This window comes from Pithys albifrons, chromosome 2 (assembly GCF_047495875.1).
Source record: "Pithys albifrons albifrons isolate INPA30051 chromosome 2, PitAlb_v1, whole genome shotgun sequence".
Classification (NCBI taxonomy): domain Eukaryota; kingdom Metazoa; phylum Chordata; class Aves; order Passeriformes; family Thamnophilidae; genus Pithys; species Pithys albifrons.
In genome coordinates, this window is record NC_092459.1 from 17,289,308 (window position 1) to 17,307,410 (window position 18,103).

Below are 18,103 nucleotides of genomic sequence, written 5' to 3' on the forward strand. Positions count from 1 at the left end.
CTGAAGCTGAGCTCTAGTCCTGAGCTCCAGGACTGCTGTTTTGTCTGGCATGGCACTGGCCAAAATACTTCCTTCCTATGTCCTGAATAACTGTTGCATCAGAAAAAAACCCAAAACCAAACCAAAACAACAAACCAAAAAACAACACAAAGAAAAATAAACAAACCAACCACTCAAAAAAACCGCAAACCCCAAAGCCAAACTGAAAATAAACCCTAAACCCCAACATAAAACTAAACAAAAAAACCCTCACCAAAGCCATAAGCACTTAAGCACTTCTCCTTCAGTGCAGCATCTATATAGGTAAGTGGACAACAAGCTGTCTTTTCCACAAGAGTACATGGTCAAAAGAGAAAGGACAGCAGCTGGTGAGAACTAAAGCTGAGCTGTAATTTATGAGTGAAACAATATTTTATCTAAAAAGATGGATTTTTTTTTGGTGAAAATATGTTTATTTTCACTCTACTAGGCAAATAGGCTCTCATCTAGCATTATTTCACCTCCAAAGCTGTTTTTGATTACCTGGTAGAGAATAAAATTAATCTACCTGATGCAAATAGAAAATATATTTTATATGTCAATTATTTAATTTTTTTGCCACGACTCTTTCCGTGGGACAAACCAGACAGAAAACATGACTGCATCTGGTTGGGGGAAGAAAATGAATTCTATGGGACACAAATTCAACAGGTTACCCTTTGTAAGGAAAAACTATTATAATACTTGCAAATTACACTTGATACAATGAGGACATAATTTTATACTTTTTAATTACTGAAGTTAAATAGAAGTATCATTATAGAGATCAAGAATTACAGAAAGAGCACTTTTCATCATGTTTGCCTAAAATCTGACCAACTAAGAAAAAAAGCAGTATCATTATGCTCAGCTGTGTGTCTCATTGATACTTCATACAACCAGCACTAATACTGAAGACTTTCTTCAATATGGAAGCATTTCAGTAACTTGCTCACTTGGAGCTTAATCCCTTTAACATATTCTCTTATACTTTCACAGCTAATGTACTAGAGGTTACAAAGGGTTTTTAGAACAGCTGAACTATTTGAATGTTAGCTGCTCCTAGTTAGTGTTAACTTGAGCATATCATCAACAGGAAAAAGCAAGCTTTCTTTACTAAATAATAATGTAATCACGAGGCAACCTACCTTGTGAATTTTAAATAGAACCTCACAGAGGTTATAGATTTTTTCAGCTCGTACCCAGTCTAGTGTGCTTACCTATAATATCAAAAGAAAATATTGTCAACACATTTGCAAATCATGTACAGATGAAAAGACTAAAAAGATTCCACCCATAATTATTCTACTGGATGTTTGAAATATAGGCACATCATTACACTTAATATCCAGTATTATAAAACACTGTCAAATACTATTCAATTTTTACAGAAACAGAAGTCTTAGTATAATTAAAAGATACTAAAAGATTTCATAGGGTTTTTTTTTTACCAGCATTATGGAAAGCTCTTTGTAATCTGTGTGGTGAGCATAACCATATTTAGTTTTTCAAGATGCTAACACAGAGAACTCAGAATCTCAAACACAAAGTCATTCAGCTTCATGTCTCAATCTTAAAAACATCTTAGAATCAACAGACAAAAATGTATTCCCAAATACGATTCTGAATATACATGCACAAGGGTGTCAATAACTCAATATTTATTCTAAAAATTGAAGACAATTACATGACTGAAATATTTGAAATCAAGAATAATGTGAACCATGTTCAAGAAAATAAAAAAAAATAACTTACATACAGGAAAAATGCAAGGGGAATACACATTATTTTTCCTTATATATTTTAGAGCAAAATCCTAGCTCTTGATGAATGAGTGCCAAAGGAGTGCCACAGGAGTGGCAGCATAGATATATGAAGAATTTACCAAGTTGTAACTCTGAGGCCTTTGGCATATGGAAACAAGTGTTTTTGTAACTCTAATAGCAACCAGAATGCTTTAAAATTCTAGCACTGATACAGTTTTGTCTTTTGCCTGCCACCCACCCAAAAGGAAGCAAGTGGAAAAAGTTAAATTAAAACTATTTAGGTAAAGCAAAATTTAGTTGTAAAACATCTGGCTTATGTGGATGAAACTTAACTAGGAAAAACCTATGAAATTCAACAACAGATTGTTTTTCTGTGTTAACAGTAGCATATAATTCACTCATAAACCCCAATATTATTCCTCATGATTTGCATGGAGATCAACATGTGTTGTGTTGGGGTCTTTTTTTAAGTTTATTTTAAAATCTAATTTTCAAAGATTTTAAAAAAATCTAAGCCATTAAACAGAATTATAATAAAACTGTGAGGCTCCAAATGACTATAACACTTACAGGCATACTGATGAGACTCTTGGTTATTAAATATTACTTTAGAGTCCTTTCGAAGGAGTAATGTTAATTTGGTGCTAGTTTCTTTCTTATTTTAACAATCTGATCTAATTCTTAATAATCTAGCCATCTTACAGTTTCTCTCAGATTTTGAGATTATTAAATTTAGATGAGATGAACGACTTATTGAAATGGGACTGAAGATCTCTAAAAGAAGAAGGTTAGTACCAAATCTTTTCAGGATTTAAAGGGACTCACATTCAAGGATTCTCCATTTTACAATTTTTATATTTTAACAAACATCGCTTGAATACAGTGCATCCACAAGAAGTAAAAACATGTTACATACTTTCTGCATTATTACGAGCAATTTCTCACAACTCAAAGCATTAGATATAGTTAATTTTAAAAGCACATAGTATTTCTTAAAAGAAGCTTTTTCAAATTTAATATTAGCCATTTTAGAAAATAAAAAAAATTTAGGTATTAACTTGTCCTCCCAACACTCCATAAAAGGTAGCAATTTTTAGTGTCATACATTTCAAAATTTTAGATTTCCATCTCTATTTTCCTTCTTATAAAGTCCATTCAATATTTTGTTTGAGTTTTGCTCTTCAATTATTGTTACGAGTAAGAAATAACACAAGTTTTAAAAAATGAGGATTTATTAAGATGATTCATAAAGAAATACACATTAAACATGCCTACATATAGCATGTACTGCACATGTCTTCACTTAATCTTTTTTCCAGGGAAATATTTTTTACTTTGATGGCGGTTTTGAAAAGAAAATAATTAAATAATACATGTTTTGGCCCATTATTTTTCATCTTCAAAAGGGATATTCATGCTTCTTGCAAAAAAAAAAAAAAAGTTTTCTAGTAGAATGGAGGCTACTTCATTATCTGGTCTTGAATTTCTCCAAGGGAAAGATTCTTTTCTACCTCAGTTAACAACAGGACAGTCTTTCATTGCTATTAGTGGCAAGACATAAAAGCATAAGCACTGATTTTATCTGCTGTTTATGAAACTGACTTTAGTGGCACTAGTTACAACCTAAAAGCTCTTGAGATATGAATGGACTTTCATTTGCTCATATAATTTGTTTTGATTTCTGAAGATTAATTTAAACTGTTGGCATTCCTTGCTGCTATTAGCAATGGACAATGGTGACACTGCTGTGCCATTAAATTCACTCTGAATACCTCAGACGTCTTCCCATTATACTGTGCATCTCTTTCATCTTTTGATGCTGTGTAACCTCCTATGACTTTTTCAGCAAAGACAGCTAGTGGTGGTGATAACTGTATATAAGCCATGATTTTATTTTACTGTGTATGTCAGATAAATGCTACCATACTTAAAGATCAAAACAGCCTGACTATCATTGCAAGTGATCAGAACACAAATGACATGTAGAGAGCAATTTTAAGGATGCAAAGCAAACATACTAGAAAGGGATACCAGAATCTAAAGAGACAGCTAACATTATTTATAGTTTTATCAGAACTATCATAGTATGTCTGAGTTAAAAATGTTATTGTTATAGACTCCATTGCTCTTTTAAAAATATCACCAATAATTGTATACTTCTAGTTAAGGAGAACAGAAATAAACAGAGAGGTTTGTGAAAATTGCAATATCCTTCATTTGATTTAAAGAATGTTTCAGTTTACTGCAGGCTATCTATTTAATATGTGGGTAATAAGTAACTAACATAAATGAGATATTGAAGTATATTTCTTAGGCAATAAAATAGCTTTTCTCATTATTTATCCTTGGAATTCTTCCTGTAGGTATTCTATACATTGGAATGTTTTGGGATTATTTTAGTGTGACAATACAATTATTTTTTACAAAGCATTTGACAAAATCTTTCAAAAAGTTATATTCAGAATAGAGAAAAATAACACATTTGTAAACCCACAGATAATATTGAGCTGATAAAAAATAATAAAAACAAACAAAGACAGAAAAACTGGAATTGGAAGCTACAATTTTAACTCTATAATGAGAGTCAGAAATAAGGATGTAGAGTTACAAAAGTTCCCAATGTTGTAGAAGTACTTTTTATTTTAGTGTGAGTTTTTGCAATTCCTCATGTTTTAAAAATCAGCATTACAGTTGAGTGCTGAAGATAAACAAACTAGTAAAATCCAGTTTTACTTAGACCAGGCAATCTCAACATCAGCTCATGCTCATGTTCCAAGTATGTTAATCCTTGGCTTCTCTTTAAAAAGTTGTGACATAAAATAGAGAGAAAACAGTAAACTAATTTTGACACACATATGCAGTAAACAACAAACTCAAAAAGTTACTCCCTAGACAAGAATCATGCAATTATAAAATAGGGAAAAAAGCTTTCATGCCTGTTCAGATATCACCACTAAATAAAGAAATATGGGGGAAGTTTAAAAGGAGTCACACTTCAAAACTCGCTAAAGTAAAAATTAACATAACACTCTTTGACTTTCTCTTAACACTGGATTTGATTCTAGAAATCTCCAGAGCCCACCAAAATATTACAAAAAATTTAATAAATTTAAAGAGTAAAACTTAAGGGAAAAGAGATCAAGGCGTCTATAATATTTATTACTGGAATACAGAGAACTATGCATAATCTGAGAATTAAGCAGAAGAATCCAATACGCCCAGAAGTACTAAAACGGTCTTGGGAGAAGACAAAATACTTTTAGCTAATGAGTAATTAATTTCCCTGTTCTCTTCACTCCTCAATGGAACACGAAAATTAAGCAAGAATAATGAAAAAAATATTATAGGTATTAAAATGGAAAACAAGAAATCAAGACATGTTCCTGAAATGAACTATGATATGACACAAGAATCCTAAAGATGCCCAAATAAACTCAAACCAGATGGTGCAAAACACACAAGATAAATAAAGACATGTGTGTAGAGTTAGAAAGTTCACCAAAACTGTTCATGGTCAAGTCTACGCCTCTCCTAATATGTTACACTGACATAATGTATAATGTAAATTACCAATAGAAATATTTATAACTTACAGAGCTGTACTCTCTAACATTAAAAACACTGCTTGTGCGAATTACATCATGAAAAATTATCTTCTCTGTAATGTCTCTCAAAGGTGGAACTATTTCTGCTATTTTCACATTATTTTTGTATTTATTCTTTTCTTGAAACTATAAGCAGCACATGCACTGATTGCTAGCTGCCTTCATGTAAATCACTTTAGTGCTACTTATTTAATCACATTGAGAAAAATAGTTTTGTAATTAGGGGTTATACAGTAGATCCAAAGATAAGGATACTTGAAGACTAATTCAAAAACCATTCTGAACTACGAAGAAGACATAAAAAATCAAACAGAAGGAACATGTCCTATATATAGCCTATATTCCATAAAAACAAAGAATTGAACTTTATTTTTTTTTAATGCTAATTTTCAATTACAGAAAAAATAGCTTAATTTTGTAAGACAATTTTGAAGACTTCTCAATTTCTTCTAAAATATGAATTCAGAACATTTTCAATATCTGAAAATTGTCAGGAATTTTATAGATGCCTTTAGACTGTAATAAAATACTGCTTGTACAAAAGAATAATTTCTGTTTTTTCAATGGTGTTTTTCAGATATGTAGTTTTCAGAAATGTGTTAAAATTCCAATACAGCAGTCTGTAAATGAAATCTGTAAATTTCTAAAATATGGTCTGCTAAGTCTCTTCAGGGATGCAGAAAGGCCATTCTCTGTTAATCACATCATTCTTGATATTTACTTACATGGCAAAGCTTCTACATTTTTGGAAGCACCATCTGAGATATCATAGAAATAGTGTATGAATAAAATATTACTTTTCATAGTGATTTCTTTCATATTACAATATCCTCATTTTTTCCAAAATTTTCTTTATTTTTGCTCATGTTATCTATTCTTACAAAACCCAACAGCTGCATTTACATTCACGTCATCTTATACACACAATGAAATGGAAACAGAGTAGAAATTACACTAGACCCTTTACAAGCAGTTGTAAAGTTATGGATAAAGATAGATATAAGTGTAGAACTTATAGATCGCCTGCGCTGCGCACACTACACCGATGCCCTGATGTGCTACATTGATTCAGTATACAAATAGCAATAGCAACATCTCTGAAATAAAACATGTTAAACTTGTATCCTCAAAAGATCAAGTGATTTAAAACATCTGTATTTTTGTGATAGAAAAATACATTTTTTTCTTGCAATTAACTTGGTAAAAAAAATTAGTAGTAGCAATGGTAAAAGCAGTACTATCATGTAATTCTAGAAATATTGAAAGAGGCCTATGCACGCCTTTCAGCGGGGACCTGTGCTTCCAGCTACAGAGCTGGGACATGTGACACAGAACCAGTGTCAGAGTACAGCGAGGATTGGTGGCTCCCTGGATGCCATGGGAGCTCCCATGAGGTCCCTCAGGGCAGGGTCCTTGCCAGCCACTTCCCATCCCATAGCCCTGCAGTGGCCTGATGCTGTCCAACAGCTAAACACCTTCAGAGCTGCTCATGAACTCCCTGTCCTATGCCATGGGATGTGAGAGAAAATAGGAAGAGCAAAATTAAGAAAATTCATGGGGCCAGATGAAGACAGTTTAATAAGTGATGGAAAGAGGAAGAAATCAATTGATGCTCACCCCAAGTAGATCAATGCCCAGCCAGTCTCCAAGCAATGGACACTTTTGAAAACAAATCATCATTTTGCATTGCAGAGCCTGATGTTTTCTGGTATGTGATATCATTTTTGATCTATTTGGGTCAGATGTGGCTGTGTCTGCCCCCAACCCCTTGCCCGCCCCCAGGCTGCTTGGTGAGTGAGCAGTGTGAGAACAGAAGGGCTGTACAAACAGTGCTCAGCATCAGCCCAAACACTGGTGCTGCTTTAGCCACAAGTAGAAAACCCACTGCCACATGGGCTGCTCTGAAGAAAGTGACCTCCATCCCAGCCATGTACATGTCCCAGCCAGGAGCAGGGCAGCCATAGGCACTGGGACATCCCCAGCTCTGGGCACCAGACATCTGAGAGAAGGGATGGGCTGAGCCAGGCCTGGACATGGGCCCCTGGATGGCCCTGGCTTGTTGGGTCTCATGGCTGGGCAGACAGGGCTGTGAAGATGGAAACTGGCCCTGCAGCCCTGGGATGACAGTCATGGTGGGGCTGCAGTGCGACCCTGGGCTGTGGGAAGGGTGGGGTGAGCCCCAGGGAAGAGGGTCAGCAACAGCCAGGGCTGAATGAGCCCTCAGGAGATTGATAATCAGCTTTGAAGTGTGGCCTTAGGTCCAGGTTTGAATTCTTCAGATGGGTGGTTGTGGGAAACTGCTGAATTCCTAATTTTTGGGGATTTGTGGGCTTTTGGTTTGTTTGTTTGCTTTTTGTCTGATAAAAAAACATCTGGAACTTGTGGAATGATCGAAGAGCAAGAAAGCTGGTCAACAGCTTTTATGATTTAAAGACTGTCACATTCACTCGTGTATCATAGTATTGGGATGACATAACACATTGACCAAAGGGGTGCATTTTTGTTCATTTTTTGAAAGCCACCATTTCTAAAAAAAAAAAAAAATTGTGCAGAAACACAACATAGGATAGCAGATTCTGTCAAGCAACATGGTATTAACACTATCAAACAGTCATCCTCGCTTGTCTGTTCTTAGCAGAGTACTGAACATGGCAAATGAAGTTGTTTATCCCAAATTAGTATAATGTAGATGGATACTTATATCAAAAAGCAGTCTTAAAACCAGGTTGAGAAAACTAATTAAAATTTAGAGATGAAAAACATTCATGTGGTGTGTTATTTATTTGTTTAATATTCTTGCATTGTTTTACATTTTAATTGAATTGTAATAATTGAATCAAATTTTAGTTCCTCAGCTTAACATATTAAATCCCCAGTTGTCAGAGGGGGAAAACCCCTGCTGTTCCCAGATGTCTTATTTTAAAAGCAATACTACTGTCTATTTTAAAATGCTTGAAGTTAATAGGAATCATTGGATTAAGAATTTCAATCTAGAGAGAGGGTAAATTTTACTTATTGCATTGCATTGAGGTTCGTGAATAACTTTTGAAAGTATGTATTTCCCAAAGGTACTGCAGACAGTAAACATATAAAGGGTCAGATTTTCTTTGGATCACCTAACAGAACTGGAAGACTGAACACTTTCTGAGCAAAACTGTAAGCAAGTTGTATAACTGAAATTGCATTCTAATTCCACATTTTATTATTTTTGATTTGTTAAAAGCAAAGATTATCTGGAAAAAAAAAAGAAAGAAGGGATTAATACAGGTCACTTTTAACAGTTTAGAATTCTACAGCTCATTTCTGTTTCATTCTTTTAAATTAAGTTTTAGAAAAGTATTAGATAAGTCATCTGTTGTGAAACAGAATTATTGCTACTATGTATGTAAATTATCAAAGCAAGATTTTTTTTCAGACTATATACTTACCACTGGATCCTCTGTAACATTTCAATTTCTTGCCTATGTGAAAAATCCACAAGTACCTACTAATACTATGGGGGTTTATTTCATGGTGTATCTTGTCTTTAAAAAAACAGAGTAACCACCAACTAATTTACATCTACAAATACCTTAGAATAAATAAGAAATATCAGGCCTAATCAACCAAAGAAAAACATGACCTTGAAAACATCATGAAGCAAACCACTTCTCACTAGGAATTCATTAAACTATCCAGGTAGAGTAAGATTATCAGAGGACCTTGAAAGAGGCTAACATTGAAATTCAGTAGCATCTATGGCTTTAACTTATTTTGAAATCTCATCTGACAACTTCACTTGACATAAGAAAACAAACCCAGGCAATAACAATCAGGTATCCATTTACAATGAAAATGCCACAAAAATATTAATTTTTTTTACCGGTGGAGTGCTGAAAATGTAGAAGGATGAACCCTTCAGAGCCAGAAACTTGAATTTGTAGAGCTGAGATGAATCAGTTCCCTCAAGTCTCTCATTTACCCATCCCATGTGTATGACCTGTAAAAGAAGTAATTGAAAATTAAAGCTCTATTTTTCAGTGGATCATAAGAGTGGTTTTATTAGAATGGGATGCATCATACACCTCACATTTGCCTTCCCACCACTTCCATAGTCTTGAAGCATACAGTATCACACCAGTGCGTCAGGAGTCCTTGAAGAGAATTAAACTTACAATACTGGTAGTCTGAATTTTACCTGAAATAATGAGTTTTAAAAGTTACCTATGTATCTCAAAGCAGACTCTCGCTTGAGACAGCAGAAAACCTACATGTACAGTAGTTCAGCAGGCAATTTATAAAACCCATGATCCTACATTATCTATAGCAGTGTCAAAACTTGGACATACTGAAATTTTATTCCCTGAACCTCTAAAGAAATACATCTGAACAAATCACCAAATATATCTGAACTCAAACAGCTTTGTCTAGGTTCATGTTGTCCACTACTTACAAAGTCTTTGCCACACTTACTATCCTTCAGAGTTTCTATACTTTTTTCATATACAGATTATCTCATTTATGTTGTCATAGAATTAGATGTCACTTTCAGTGGTTACAGAACTTTAACAGTATTAAAATACATGGCTTTATTTTCCAGATAATTTAATGCTAAGAAAAAGTAAAATAAAGAAGTAAAACTGCATGCTTTCTTTTTGAGGTAAATGCAAATTTATAAAGGAATAATGCTATGGGGTGGTAGCAGAATATCATGAATGTAGTCACCCATGAAAAATAACAAGCAAACCCCATTTTAGGCTCCATTTTGCATACGTTAAGAGGATATTGCTTTTGAAACAGGTATTTAAATCTAGAGTGAGTCACCAATCTGAACGTACAATTATTGCTGATAAGCTTGCTCATCTTCAATTAAGGCTACATTTACAGGCAGTAATGAGTTACACAGGGGCAGAAATGTCAAAGCACTAGCTAATATAGATGAATGCTCATACTCTTTTACCATGAAAACCTCACACATTGTTTTGTAGTGTTGGTATGTAATGTATCAATAATGTCTCCTACCAATCAATTTAAAAATAAATGAATAATAAACCAATATGTTCATACAGAAAATCCTTCTCTTCAATATTCTAATGAGCTCCAGCATTAACATTTTAAGGAGATCTAAGAAACAGCACAATAAATACAGTAGCCCTTCCAGTTCGCATTTAGATGCTGCAATGACAAAAAACTTAACGTGTTAAATTTAATAAAGCTGTCAGTACACTTTGCATATAGTTCTTTTAGTTATACAGTTATGAAAAGTAAATGATGCAAAACACTCCAGAGGGAATTGAAGAAAGAAAATTACGTAGATCTCTATGTATGACGTATCAGAACAGGCGAGTGCACCTACGTAATTAAAGTGGGGTAAGAATCTACAAGAGATGTGAACTTGACCTGCAAGTTAAGAACCAGTGGCATACCATGAGGCACACTGGAACAATACCAAGTTAAGAAAGCAATGAGAAGTAATTTTGGTTTGGTTTTTTTTTTTTCCAAAGCAAATGGTAGATGGCACATTTTGAAAAGTATAGATAATGGCAGGAAGAAGAAGGGAGTAAGTAGTCCTTTCACATACATAAAGATTAACTAAAATGAAATAGAAAGTAAAATACAATTAGAACACTAAGTTTTGATATATTGCATTAATGGTTTCCATTGTATATCAGTTGCATTCAGTTATGTCTGAACGGCTACTATTCAAAATGTAATGCTTTAGAAAGCGAACTGAAGAGGAACTTAGAAATTTAACACTCAAATGTTTATGTGCTTTAACTAAAGAATGAAATTTGTAATCCAAGCTGAGCACAGTTTGAACACCATGAACAGCAAGATACCTGTATGAATCTGAAGGGAACTATGAAGAGAAGTATATATCTGAATTCGTATGTTGTTCCAGCCATTGTCTGCAGGTGCAAAATCTGGATTATGAGTCCTTTTGGGTAACAATAGTAGTTTCTACCCTTTGCCTGCTTGTTTTAACAAGGAGGTTGGTAAATTTGACATCTCTCATCTTTATTCATTACAGCATTCTTGTTCAAATTAGGATCCAAAGTGCAAAACTTTCTCTTGAAGACAGGTACCACCAGTAAATTGCTTCCCTGGTTATGCATTCTTATATTATACTAGATCTGCAGCACTATTTGTGCAGCAGGAACAAAACCAAGTAAGTGAAAATGAAAAGCTCAGGTCCTTCATAACTTTCTTCTCTTTTTGTCTTATATGTCTGCTTTATATTTTAGCAATACTATAACAACAATAATATACACCTAGGAAGCAGAAAATAAAAAAAGAAATCATTTCAAACTGTAGCTCTTTACCTCACAGAGGCCCTGCATATTAGCTCACCAAAGGTTAAAAAATTAAAAACTGAACTCACATATAAATAAATATATAACAATCATCAAGGAATATTTCAATTCTATCTGTGGTCTCTTTATGCTTTAATATATTTAGTCCTGCTCCCTTTCTACAGGTGTAAGTTATAAAATTGTAGTCTGCAAGAATCTAACTGTTCCAGACTAACAATTAGGATAAAGTAATTTTATTGTTGTATCTTATATTTTTAAAAATATTTTTCTCTGCTTTGAGAAAACTAAAAAAAACCCAAAACCACAAAACCAAAAAAACCCCAAAAATATAAAGTTTTAAACTGTAGCTGCAGAGTTTCTTCATGGCATGCCTGCAGCAGCAGTTGTGCTGTGAGGAACAATGACAAAATCCTTCATATTTGAAAAGTTTCTTATTTATAATTATGATTGCATAATTATCAGAGTGGAAAAGAAGCTTCTGAGAAACTTAGGAATTCAGCCTCTCCAAAATTCAGTACACATGATACCTGTTTCTAAAAAATGCTTCCTTAATGTTCTCAGGTCCTCTAATAATGGAGGCTTCACAGTTATCTCAATAATCTATTCTAGAATAATAGATGATTCTCTCAATAATGTACTTCTCATGGCAAACATGAATTGCTCTTGTTGTAATCACAATTTAAGATTTCCTTTTTTGCCCTATCCACTAAAGACTCAAATGATTTTGACCTTAGATTGGAAGAGTAAAAAAAGCTTATTTAGTTCATAAGTGGAACAAAAATCCATGAACAAGAACACGCAGTTTTTGTAGCATTATTATTTGTTGCTTTACATGTTATTCTCTAAGCACAAAGTTACCATTCCTGCAATTTTTTTTCATACTTTTGTCTTTCTTTCAGCCTGTCCACAGAGGCCATGGAAAACCCCTAATTGATATCTATTTGGAAACATAGTGCACAAAATCAGAATCACTATTCCTGCCAAGGCCATAGCTGAGCAGAAGGATTGCTTAGCATGTCTTACAGTAAGTCAGGTACAGCCCACAGTTCCTGTCGCTTTCTCAAAAGCCACAAAGGAGACATGGTTGTTACAGCATGAAGGAATCAGCCAGAAGTGGCCTGATGTTAAATTGACAAGGGAACAGTGGAGAAACTGCTGGACAGTGCACACAAAGTGAATGGAGAAGCTGGAAGGCTCGCCTGCAACTACACTGATAGAGCAATATGGGGACAAACCAGCAGGGAAAATACACTAAAGGGTAGTTAAGAATGGGTGAAGAATGACAAAATATAATGAAAAGGGGGACTGCCTTACAGACAGTTGTGGTGGTATCACCAATTAAGGCCAAATTAACCAAATTAGCATGTAAAAATCAGAAAAAATAAGGGTCAATGGAGAAGCAATAAAGTGTGGGTGGGTTCCTTATTTAGAAGAGGGAAATAGGAGAGGGAAATGAATATAAGGTAAACCAAATGCAGGTTTTTGGGACCTCAGCTGATTGGTCCTGTACCTGACTACCACAGGCAGATGTAATGATAAACCATAATAATAACTCATAACAATGAACTTGTTGTTTTTCCTTTTATTTCTATCTGACTGAATTCTGCTGGTATGGGCTATCTGGGATGGCCTCTCTAAGTTATAGTAAGAAAAGGAGGGCAAACCAAACCTTCCTAGAATAATTTGTACCCCTAGATACCTTTCAAGCTTTTTCCAGTACCAACTTTAGTTTTTCCCAGTCTCTCACATATACTTGATTATGCTTGCACATATGCTCCATCCTTACTGGCATCATCCTTTTTTCTTCAGATGCATTCTTGAATATGTCAAGATCGTTCATATCTCTAACACTGTATTTTAAAGCTTTACGTCCTCGCAATTAGTAGGCTTACTTTTGCTAATGCATTATAAAGGCAGCTGTCAGGAGAACTAGATCCAGGTCAGAACTCTTCAGGACTTTTAGTGAATATGTCAGTTTTCAAAGTGAGCCATTTATACATATGATTGGATTATTCAACAAAATCTATACTACCAAATCCATATAATACTTGTTAAAATATTGTAATGTCAAGAATTGCCATAAACCTTGCTGGAATCAACATATGTTGCTGCAACTTCCTGTCACACATCCGTAAGATATGTTACATGATCACAGGAGAAAGTTAGATTAGTTGTCACTATTTATTATAGACAAATCCTTCAGGGCAGTCATTCATTTTTATCTTGCTGCTTCATACATGTATTTTGTTTTATTTCAAATTTCTTTACAGAGATTGAAGTAAAATTGAATAGTCTCCAACTGGACAACTTCTCTTTCTTTATTCATTAACAGCCATGATGTTTGCCCTTCCGTAATCTGCAGCCACAAATTCCCTAAAATAATTGTGATAAAAGTTTGAGTCTTGATAACATAAAAAGATTCAGGAAACAAAACAAAAAACCTTGCAAGTATTTTTACATACACACGGAGAGAGAATTGCCCAATTTCCTTTAATAAAAAATAAAGAGCAATCCAGCAGTGTGTATGTCTTGCAAATTGAGTCCCACAGATACATTTTTTATGTTCTTGACAACACTGAATCCTAATTTGTTAATGTCCTGTGAAAAACATTATCTGAATGAAACCTATCCACACCCAACCTTGTCCCTTTATGAAAGATTAAGTTGGACTCTGAAAGCAATGAAGAAAACCCACCGCAGGCGACACAGTAATGAAACTCTAAGGACATGTTTAATTCTTCAAGAATGTCCACGCTCAAAAGCAAAGACAAATTTGAAGCTATCACCAATTTTACTTCAAGGCAGCTCTTCAAGTGACCTTCAATCTCTTAAGGTTATCCTTCTCTAAATTTTAAATCAATTACTTTAATAAGAGCTATTCAGGTCTGTACAAACTGACATTAATAAGCTCCATTAACACAGGACAGAACAAAACCTCTTCTGCTTTCAGTTATCATTGACAAGTTTTATATGATGCCTTTGTGATATATGTATCTGCAAGATTTACAATTTGGTTGCTTTTAAAGCGAATTTGCACAGGACCTACAAAGTTTAAATTGTTCACATTTGCTCCTTTAATATTTCTGCACTTGTTAGTTTTATTTCCTTAATCTGCCCTAATTCATTTTTTTATTATTTTTTTTTTTACTTTTTGGCAGAGAATAAATGTTTTTTGCTATCAATTCTACCTTAAATTTTCAGCTTTTCAAATTAAGGTCCTAATTGTATTGTCCCTTCTCTTTATATTTGGAATGGAAAAAGTGGGATAGATTTTTATTGCCTAACTTTAGGCACCTACTTCAGATGATATGCTAAGAGGCAAGTCAAGATAGCAGAAGTGGCTCCTATAAAGGAGGATTTAAAGCATTGATACCAAGTTGCATATTTGAACAACTCTCTGGAACAGAACAATTTTCTGCACTGAATATCCAGGGACTTTATGGAGACTAGCCTGTTTATTTAGGAAATCAAATTATGTAGCTACTGATAGATTGTATGACTGTCCTCATTACTTTTTAAAAATTGAGGAAGAGTGTCTTCCTTTCTTCAACCAAACTCATTATGTGTGCCCAAACTGATAACTTTTAATAGTTACTTAAGTAATTGCAGTAGATAGTTCATGCAAAAAGATATCCAAATTAAATACCTTTCCCCCTGGCAATCATAATCACCTGTTTTTCATATCAGTTTAATTAATAATTAAATGCCAGGGCAAAGAGAGTAATTAAATCACAGAATTATAGAATAGTTTGGGTGGAAAGGAGCTTTAAATGTAATTTAGGTCAACTCCACTGCAATGAACAGGGACATCTTCAGCTAGATCAGAATGCTTACAGACTAACCTGACCTTGAATGTTTCTGGGTATGGGGCATCCACTGTCTCTCTGAGCGGCCCATGCCAGTGCTTTATCACTCCAATGTAAAAAAAACCAAACCCTTCCTTATGGCTAAGCCAAATAATTCCTCTTTCAGTTTAAAATATTACCCTTGTCCTATCACAACAGGTCTTGCTAAAAAGTTGCCAATCATTCTTGTACCCCCCTTTAAGTACTGAAAGGCTGCAATAAGGTCACCCTGGAGCCCTTGCTTCTCCAGGCTGAACAGCCCCACCTTTTTCAGTCTCTCCTCACAGGAGAAGTGCTCCATCCCTTTGATCACCTTTGTGGTTGGCCCTTCTCTGTGGACCTGTTAGAATAGGTCCATGTCCTTCTTATGTTGAGGTCCCCAGAACACAATGCAACACTCTAGGTGGGGGTCTCAAGAGCAGTGTAAAGGAGCAGAATCACCTCCCCTGACCTGCTGTCCACTCTACTTTTGATGCAACCCAGGACATGCTTGGCTTTCTGGGCTGCAAGTGCACAGTGGGGTCATGTGCACTTGGGTTTTGTCCAGCCTCCACCAGCACGCTCAAGTTCTTCCTGGCAGGGCTGTTCTCAATCCATTCATCCCCCAGACTGTTTTGTCACTGGGGGTTACCTGGTACTTGTCCTTGTTGAAACTCATGAAGTTCCTGTGGGGCCACTTCTCAAGCTTTTCCAAGTCCCTCTGGCTGGCATCCCAGCCTTTGGGTGTGTCAACTGCATCACAGAACTTGGTGTTGTCTACAAACTTGCGGAGGGTACACGTACCAAATCTATGTCACGGATGCCCATCGGGACACTGAGACATTGTCTACTATCCTCTTGATGCAACTGTCCTTATCCATTGGACAGTCCACCCACAAAACCCGTATGTCTCCAATTAGAGAGAAGGATGTTGTGGGGGACCATGTTTACAGAAATACAGATAAATGACATTTGCAGACCTTCCCTTGTTCCCTGATATAGTCATTCCATCATAGAAGGCCACAGGGTTGGACAAGCAGGACTTGTCCTTGGTGAAGCCATGTTGGCTGTCTCAAATCACCTCCCTGTCCTCCAAGTGCCTTATCACAGCTTCTAGGAGGATTGTTCCATGATCGTCCCAGCAACAGAAGTGAAGCTGGCATGTTGGTATTTCCTGATTTCCTTCTTCATATCTTTTTTAAAAATGGATGCAGTATTTCCCTCTTGCTACTCATGAGGGGCTTCACCTGACTGCCATGACATTTCAAGTATCATAGAGAGTGGCTTGGCAACTACACCAGCCAATTCTCTCAGGACTCTGGGATGCACCTCATCAGGTCCCATTGACTTATGTATATGGTCACGTTCCTCAAGTGGTCACAAACCTGATCTCAAGTTACGGTGTGAGGGACTTTGCTCTCCCATTCCCCATCTTGCAGTCCATCCACTCACAAGGTTTCAGAAGAGAGATTGTCAGTGAAGACTAAGTGCTCCCTTCTTATATGGAATAGGTATTTATTATTACCTATTTATTATTACCTATTAATTAGTATAGAAAAGTCTCTACATGTTCAAGTACATTGTACAAGTAAGATGATGCAATGGTGATGTTGAAAGAGTATAGAATATGTCAAACTAATAAATACTTATTTGATCCTGATATGCAGAATTTTTTGACTCAGTCTTTGACTTCTGCAATAAAACTCCATAATTAATTTCTGTAGTAAAACTATAAAAAACACCTCGTATATTTTTTCACTTTTATAATTTACAAACCCAGTATTTTGAAAACAGCTGGGATTATGCTCTTTGTTCTTGAGTAATAATGTCAGATTGATGCAATGTAAGCAGATGTAAGTGAAACTCATTTGTTTTATAATACAAAATTTAGAGTCTTTTCCAGAATTCATGAATTATCCTGGAAAATGCTACTATTGTATTTTACAAAATAAATGAAAAAACTCTTTGCAGTGTTACAAGAAGTAACAATGCAGTAAATTCATCTGTCTTTGTGACATTTGTCTCATCAGAGTAGAAGAAATAAATCATCATGCTCCTGAGCTCCAAAAGGCAGTCATGGCAAATGCAGTCTGCTTAGCATGACATGCCAAACAGACTGGATTTGGATTTCACTCCTTGGCTATCTGAGCACCTTATGTGATGTCAATCGAGAGTTTACAGACTCACTGCTGCAGTGTTGCATGCAAACATACTGTGCTTTCCAAGACCTAGCTGGGAGTTCCACTGTCCCTCTCTCATGTATTTCATGGCTCCATCTAATGCACTTTTTAGTTTTGCAATGCAGAATTCTACTCATTACTGTATATTAGTAAGAACAGTAAGAATCTGCTATATTTAGTAGGTAATTTCAGAATTTCAAACCATAGAAAACTTGGTTTTAGAATTTTAAAACTGACTGATATGCACATGCAAGCTCTACAAATTTTCTAACAATGTAATCAGAAGAATTTAAAAAATGGATAATATAATGGAAGTCTTACCTGGTCTGAGGGAGAACAGCATTTATTTGCCATTTTCATCTATGACAGAGATGGAAGAACACAGAGTTATTAATATGCTGAAGAGTTTCTGTGATG

At 35.1% G+C, this 18,103-nt stretch overlaps 1 protein-coding gene across 1 annotated transcript in view; it reads right to left on the reverse strand.

Moving 5' to 3' along the window:
- The window catches only part of SNTG2 (syntrophin gamma 2), a 234,876-nt gene that overhangs the window by 27,449 nt on the left and 189,324 nt on the right, over nucleotides 1-18,103 (reverse strand). Inside the window, exons 11-13 of the mRNA XM_071547809.1 lie at nucleotides 18,008-18,046; nucleotides 9,252-9,368; nucleotides 1,167-1,238 (exon numbers count right to left, since the gene is read on the reverse strand). Of these exons, the coding sequence (XP_071403910.1) occupies nucleotides 1,167-1,238; nucleotides 9,252-9,368; nucleotides 18,008-18,046 (228 nt within the window). The remainder of the gene's footprint in view (nucleotides 1-1,166; nucleotides 1,239-9,251; nucleotides 9,369-18,007; nucleotides 18,047-18,103) is intronic.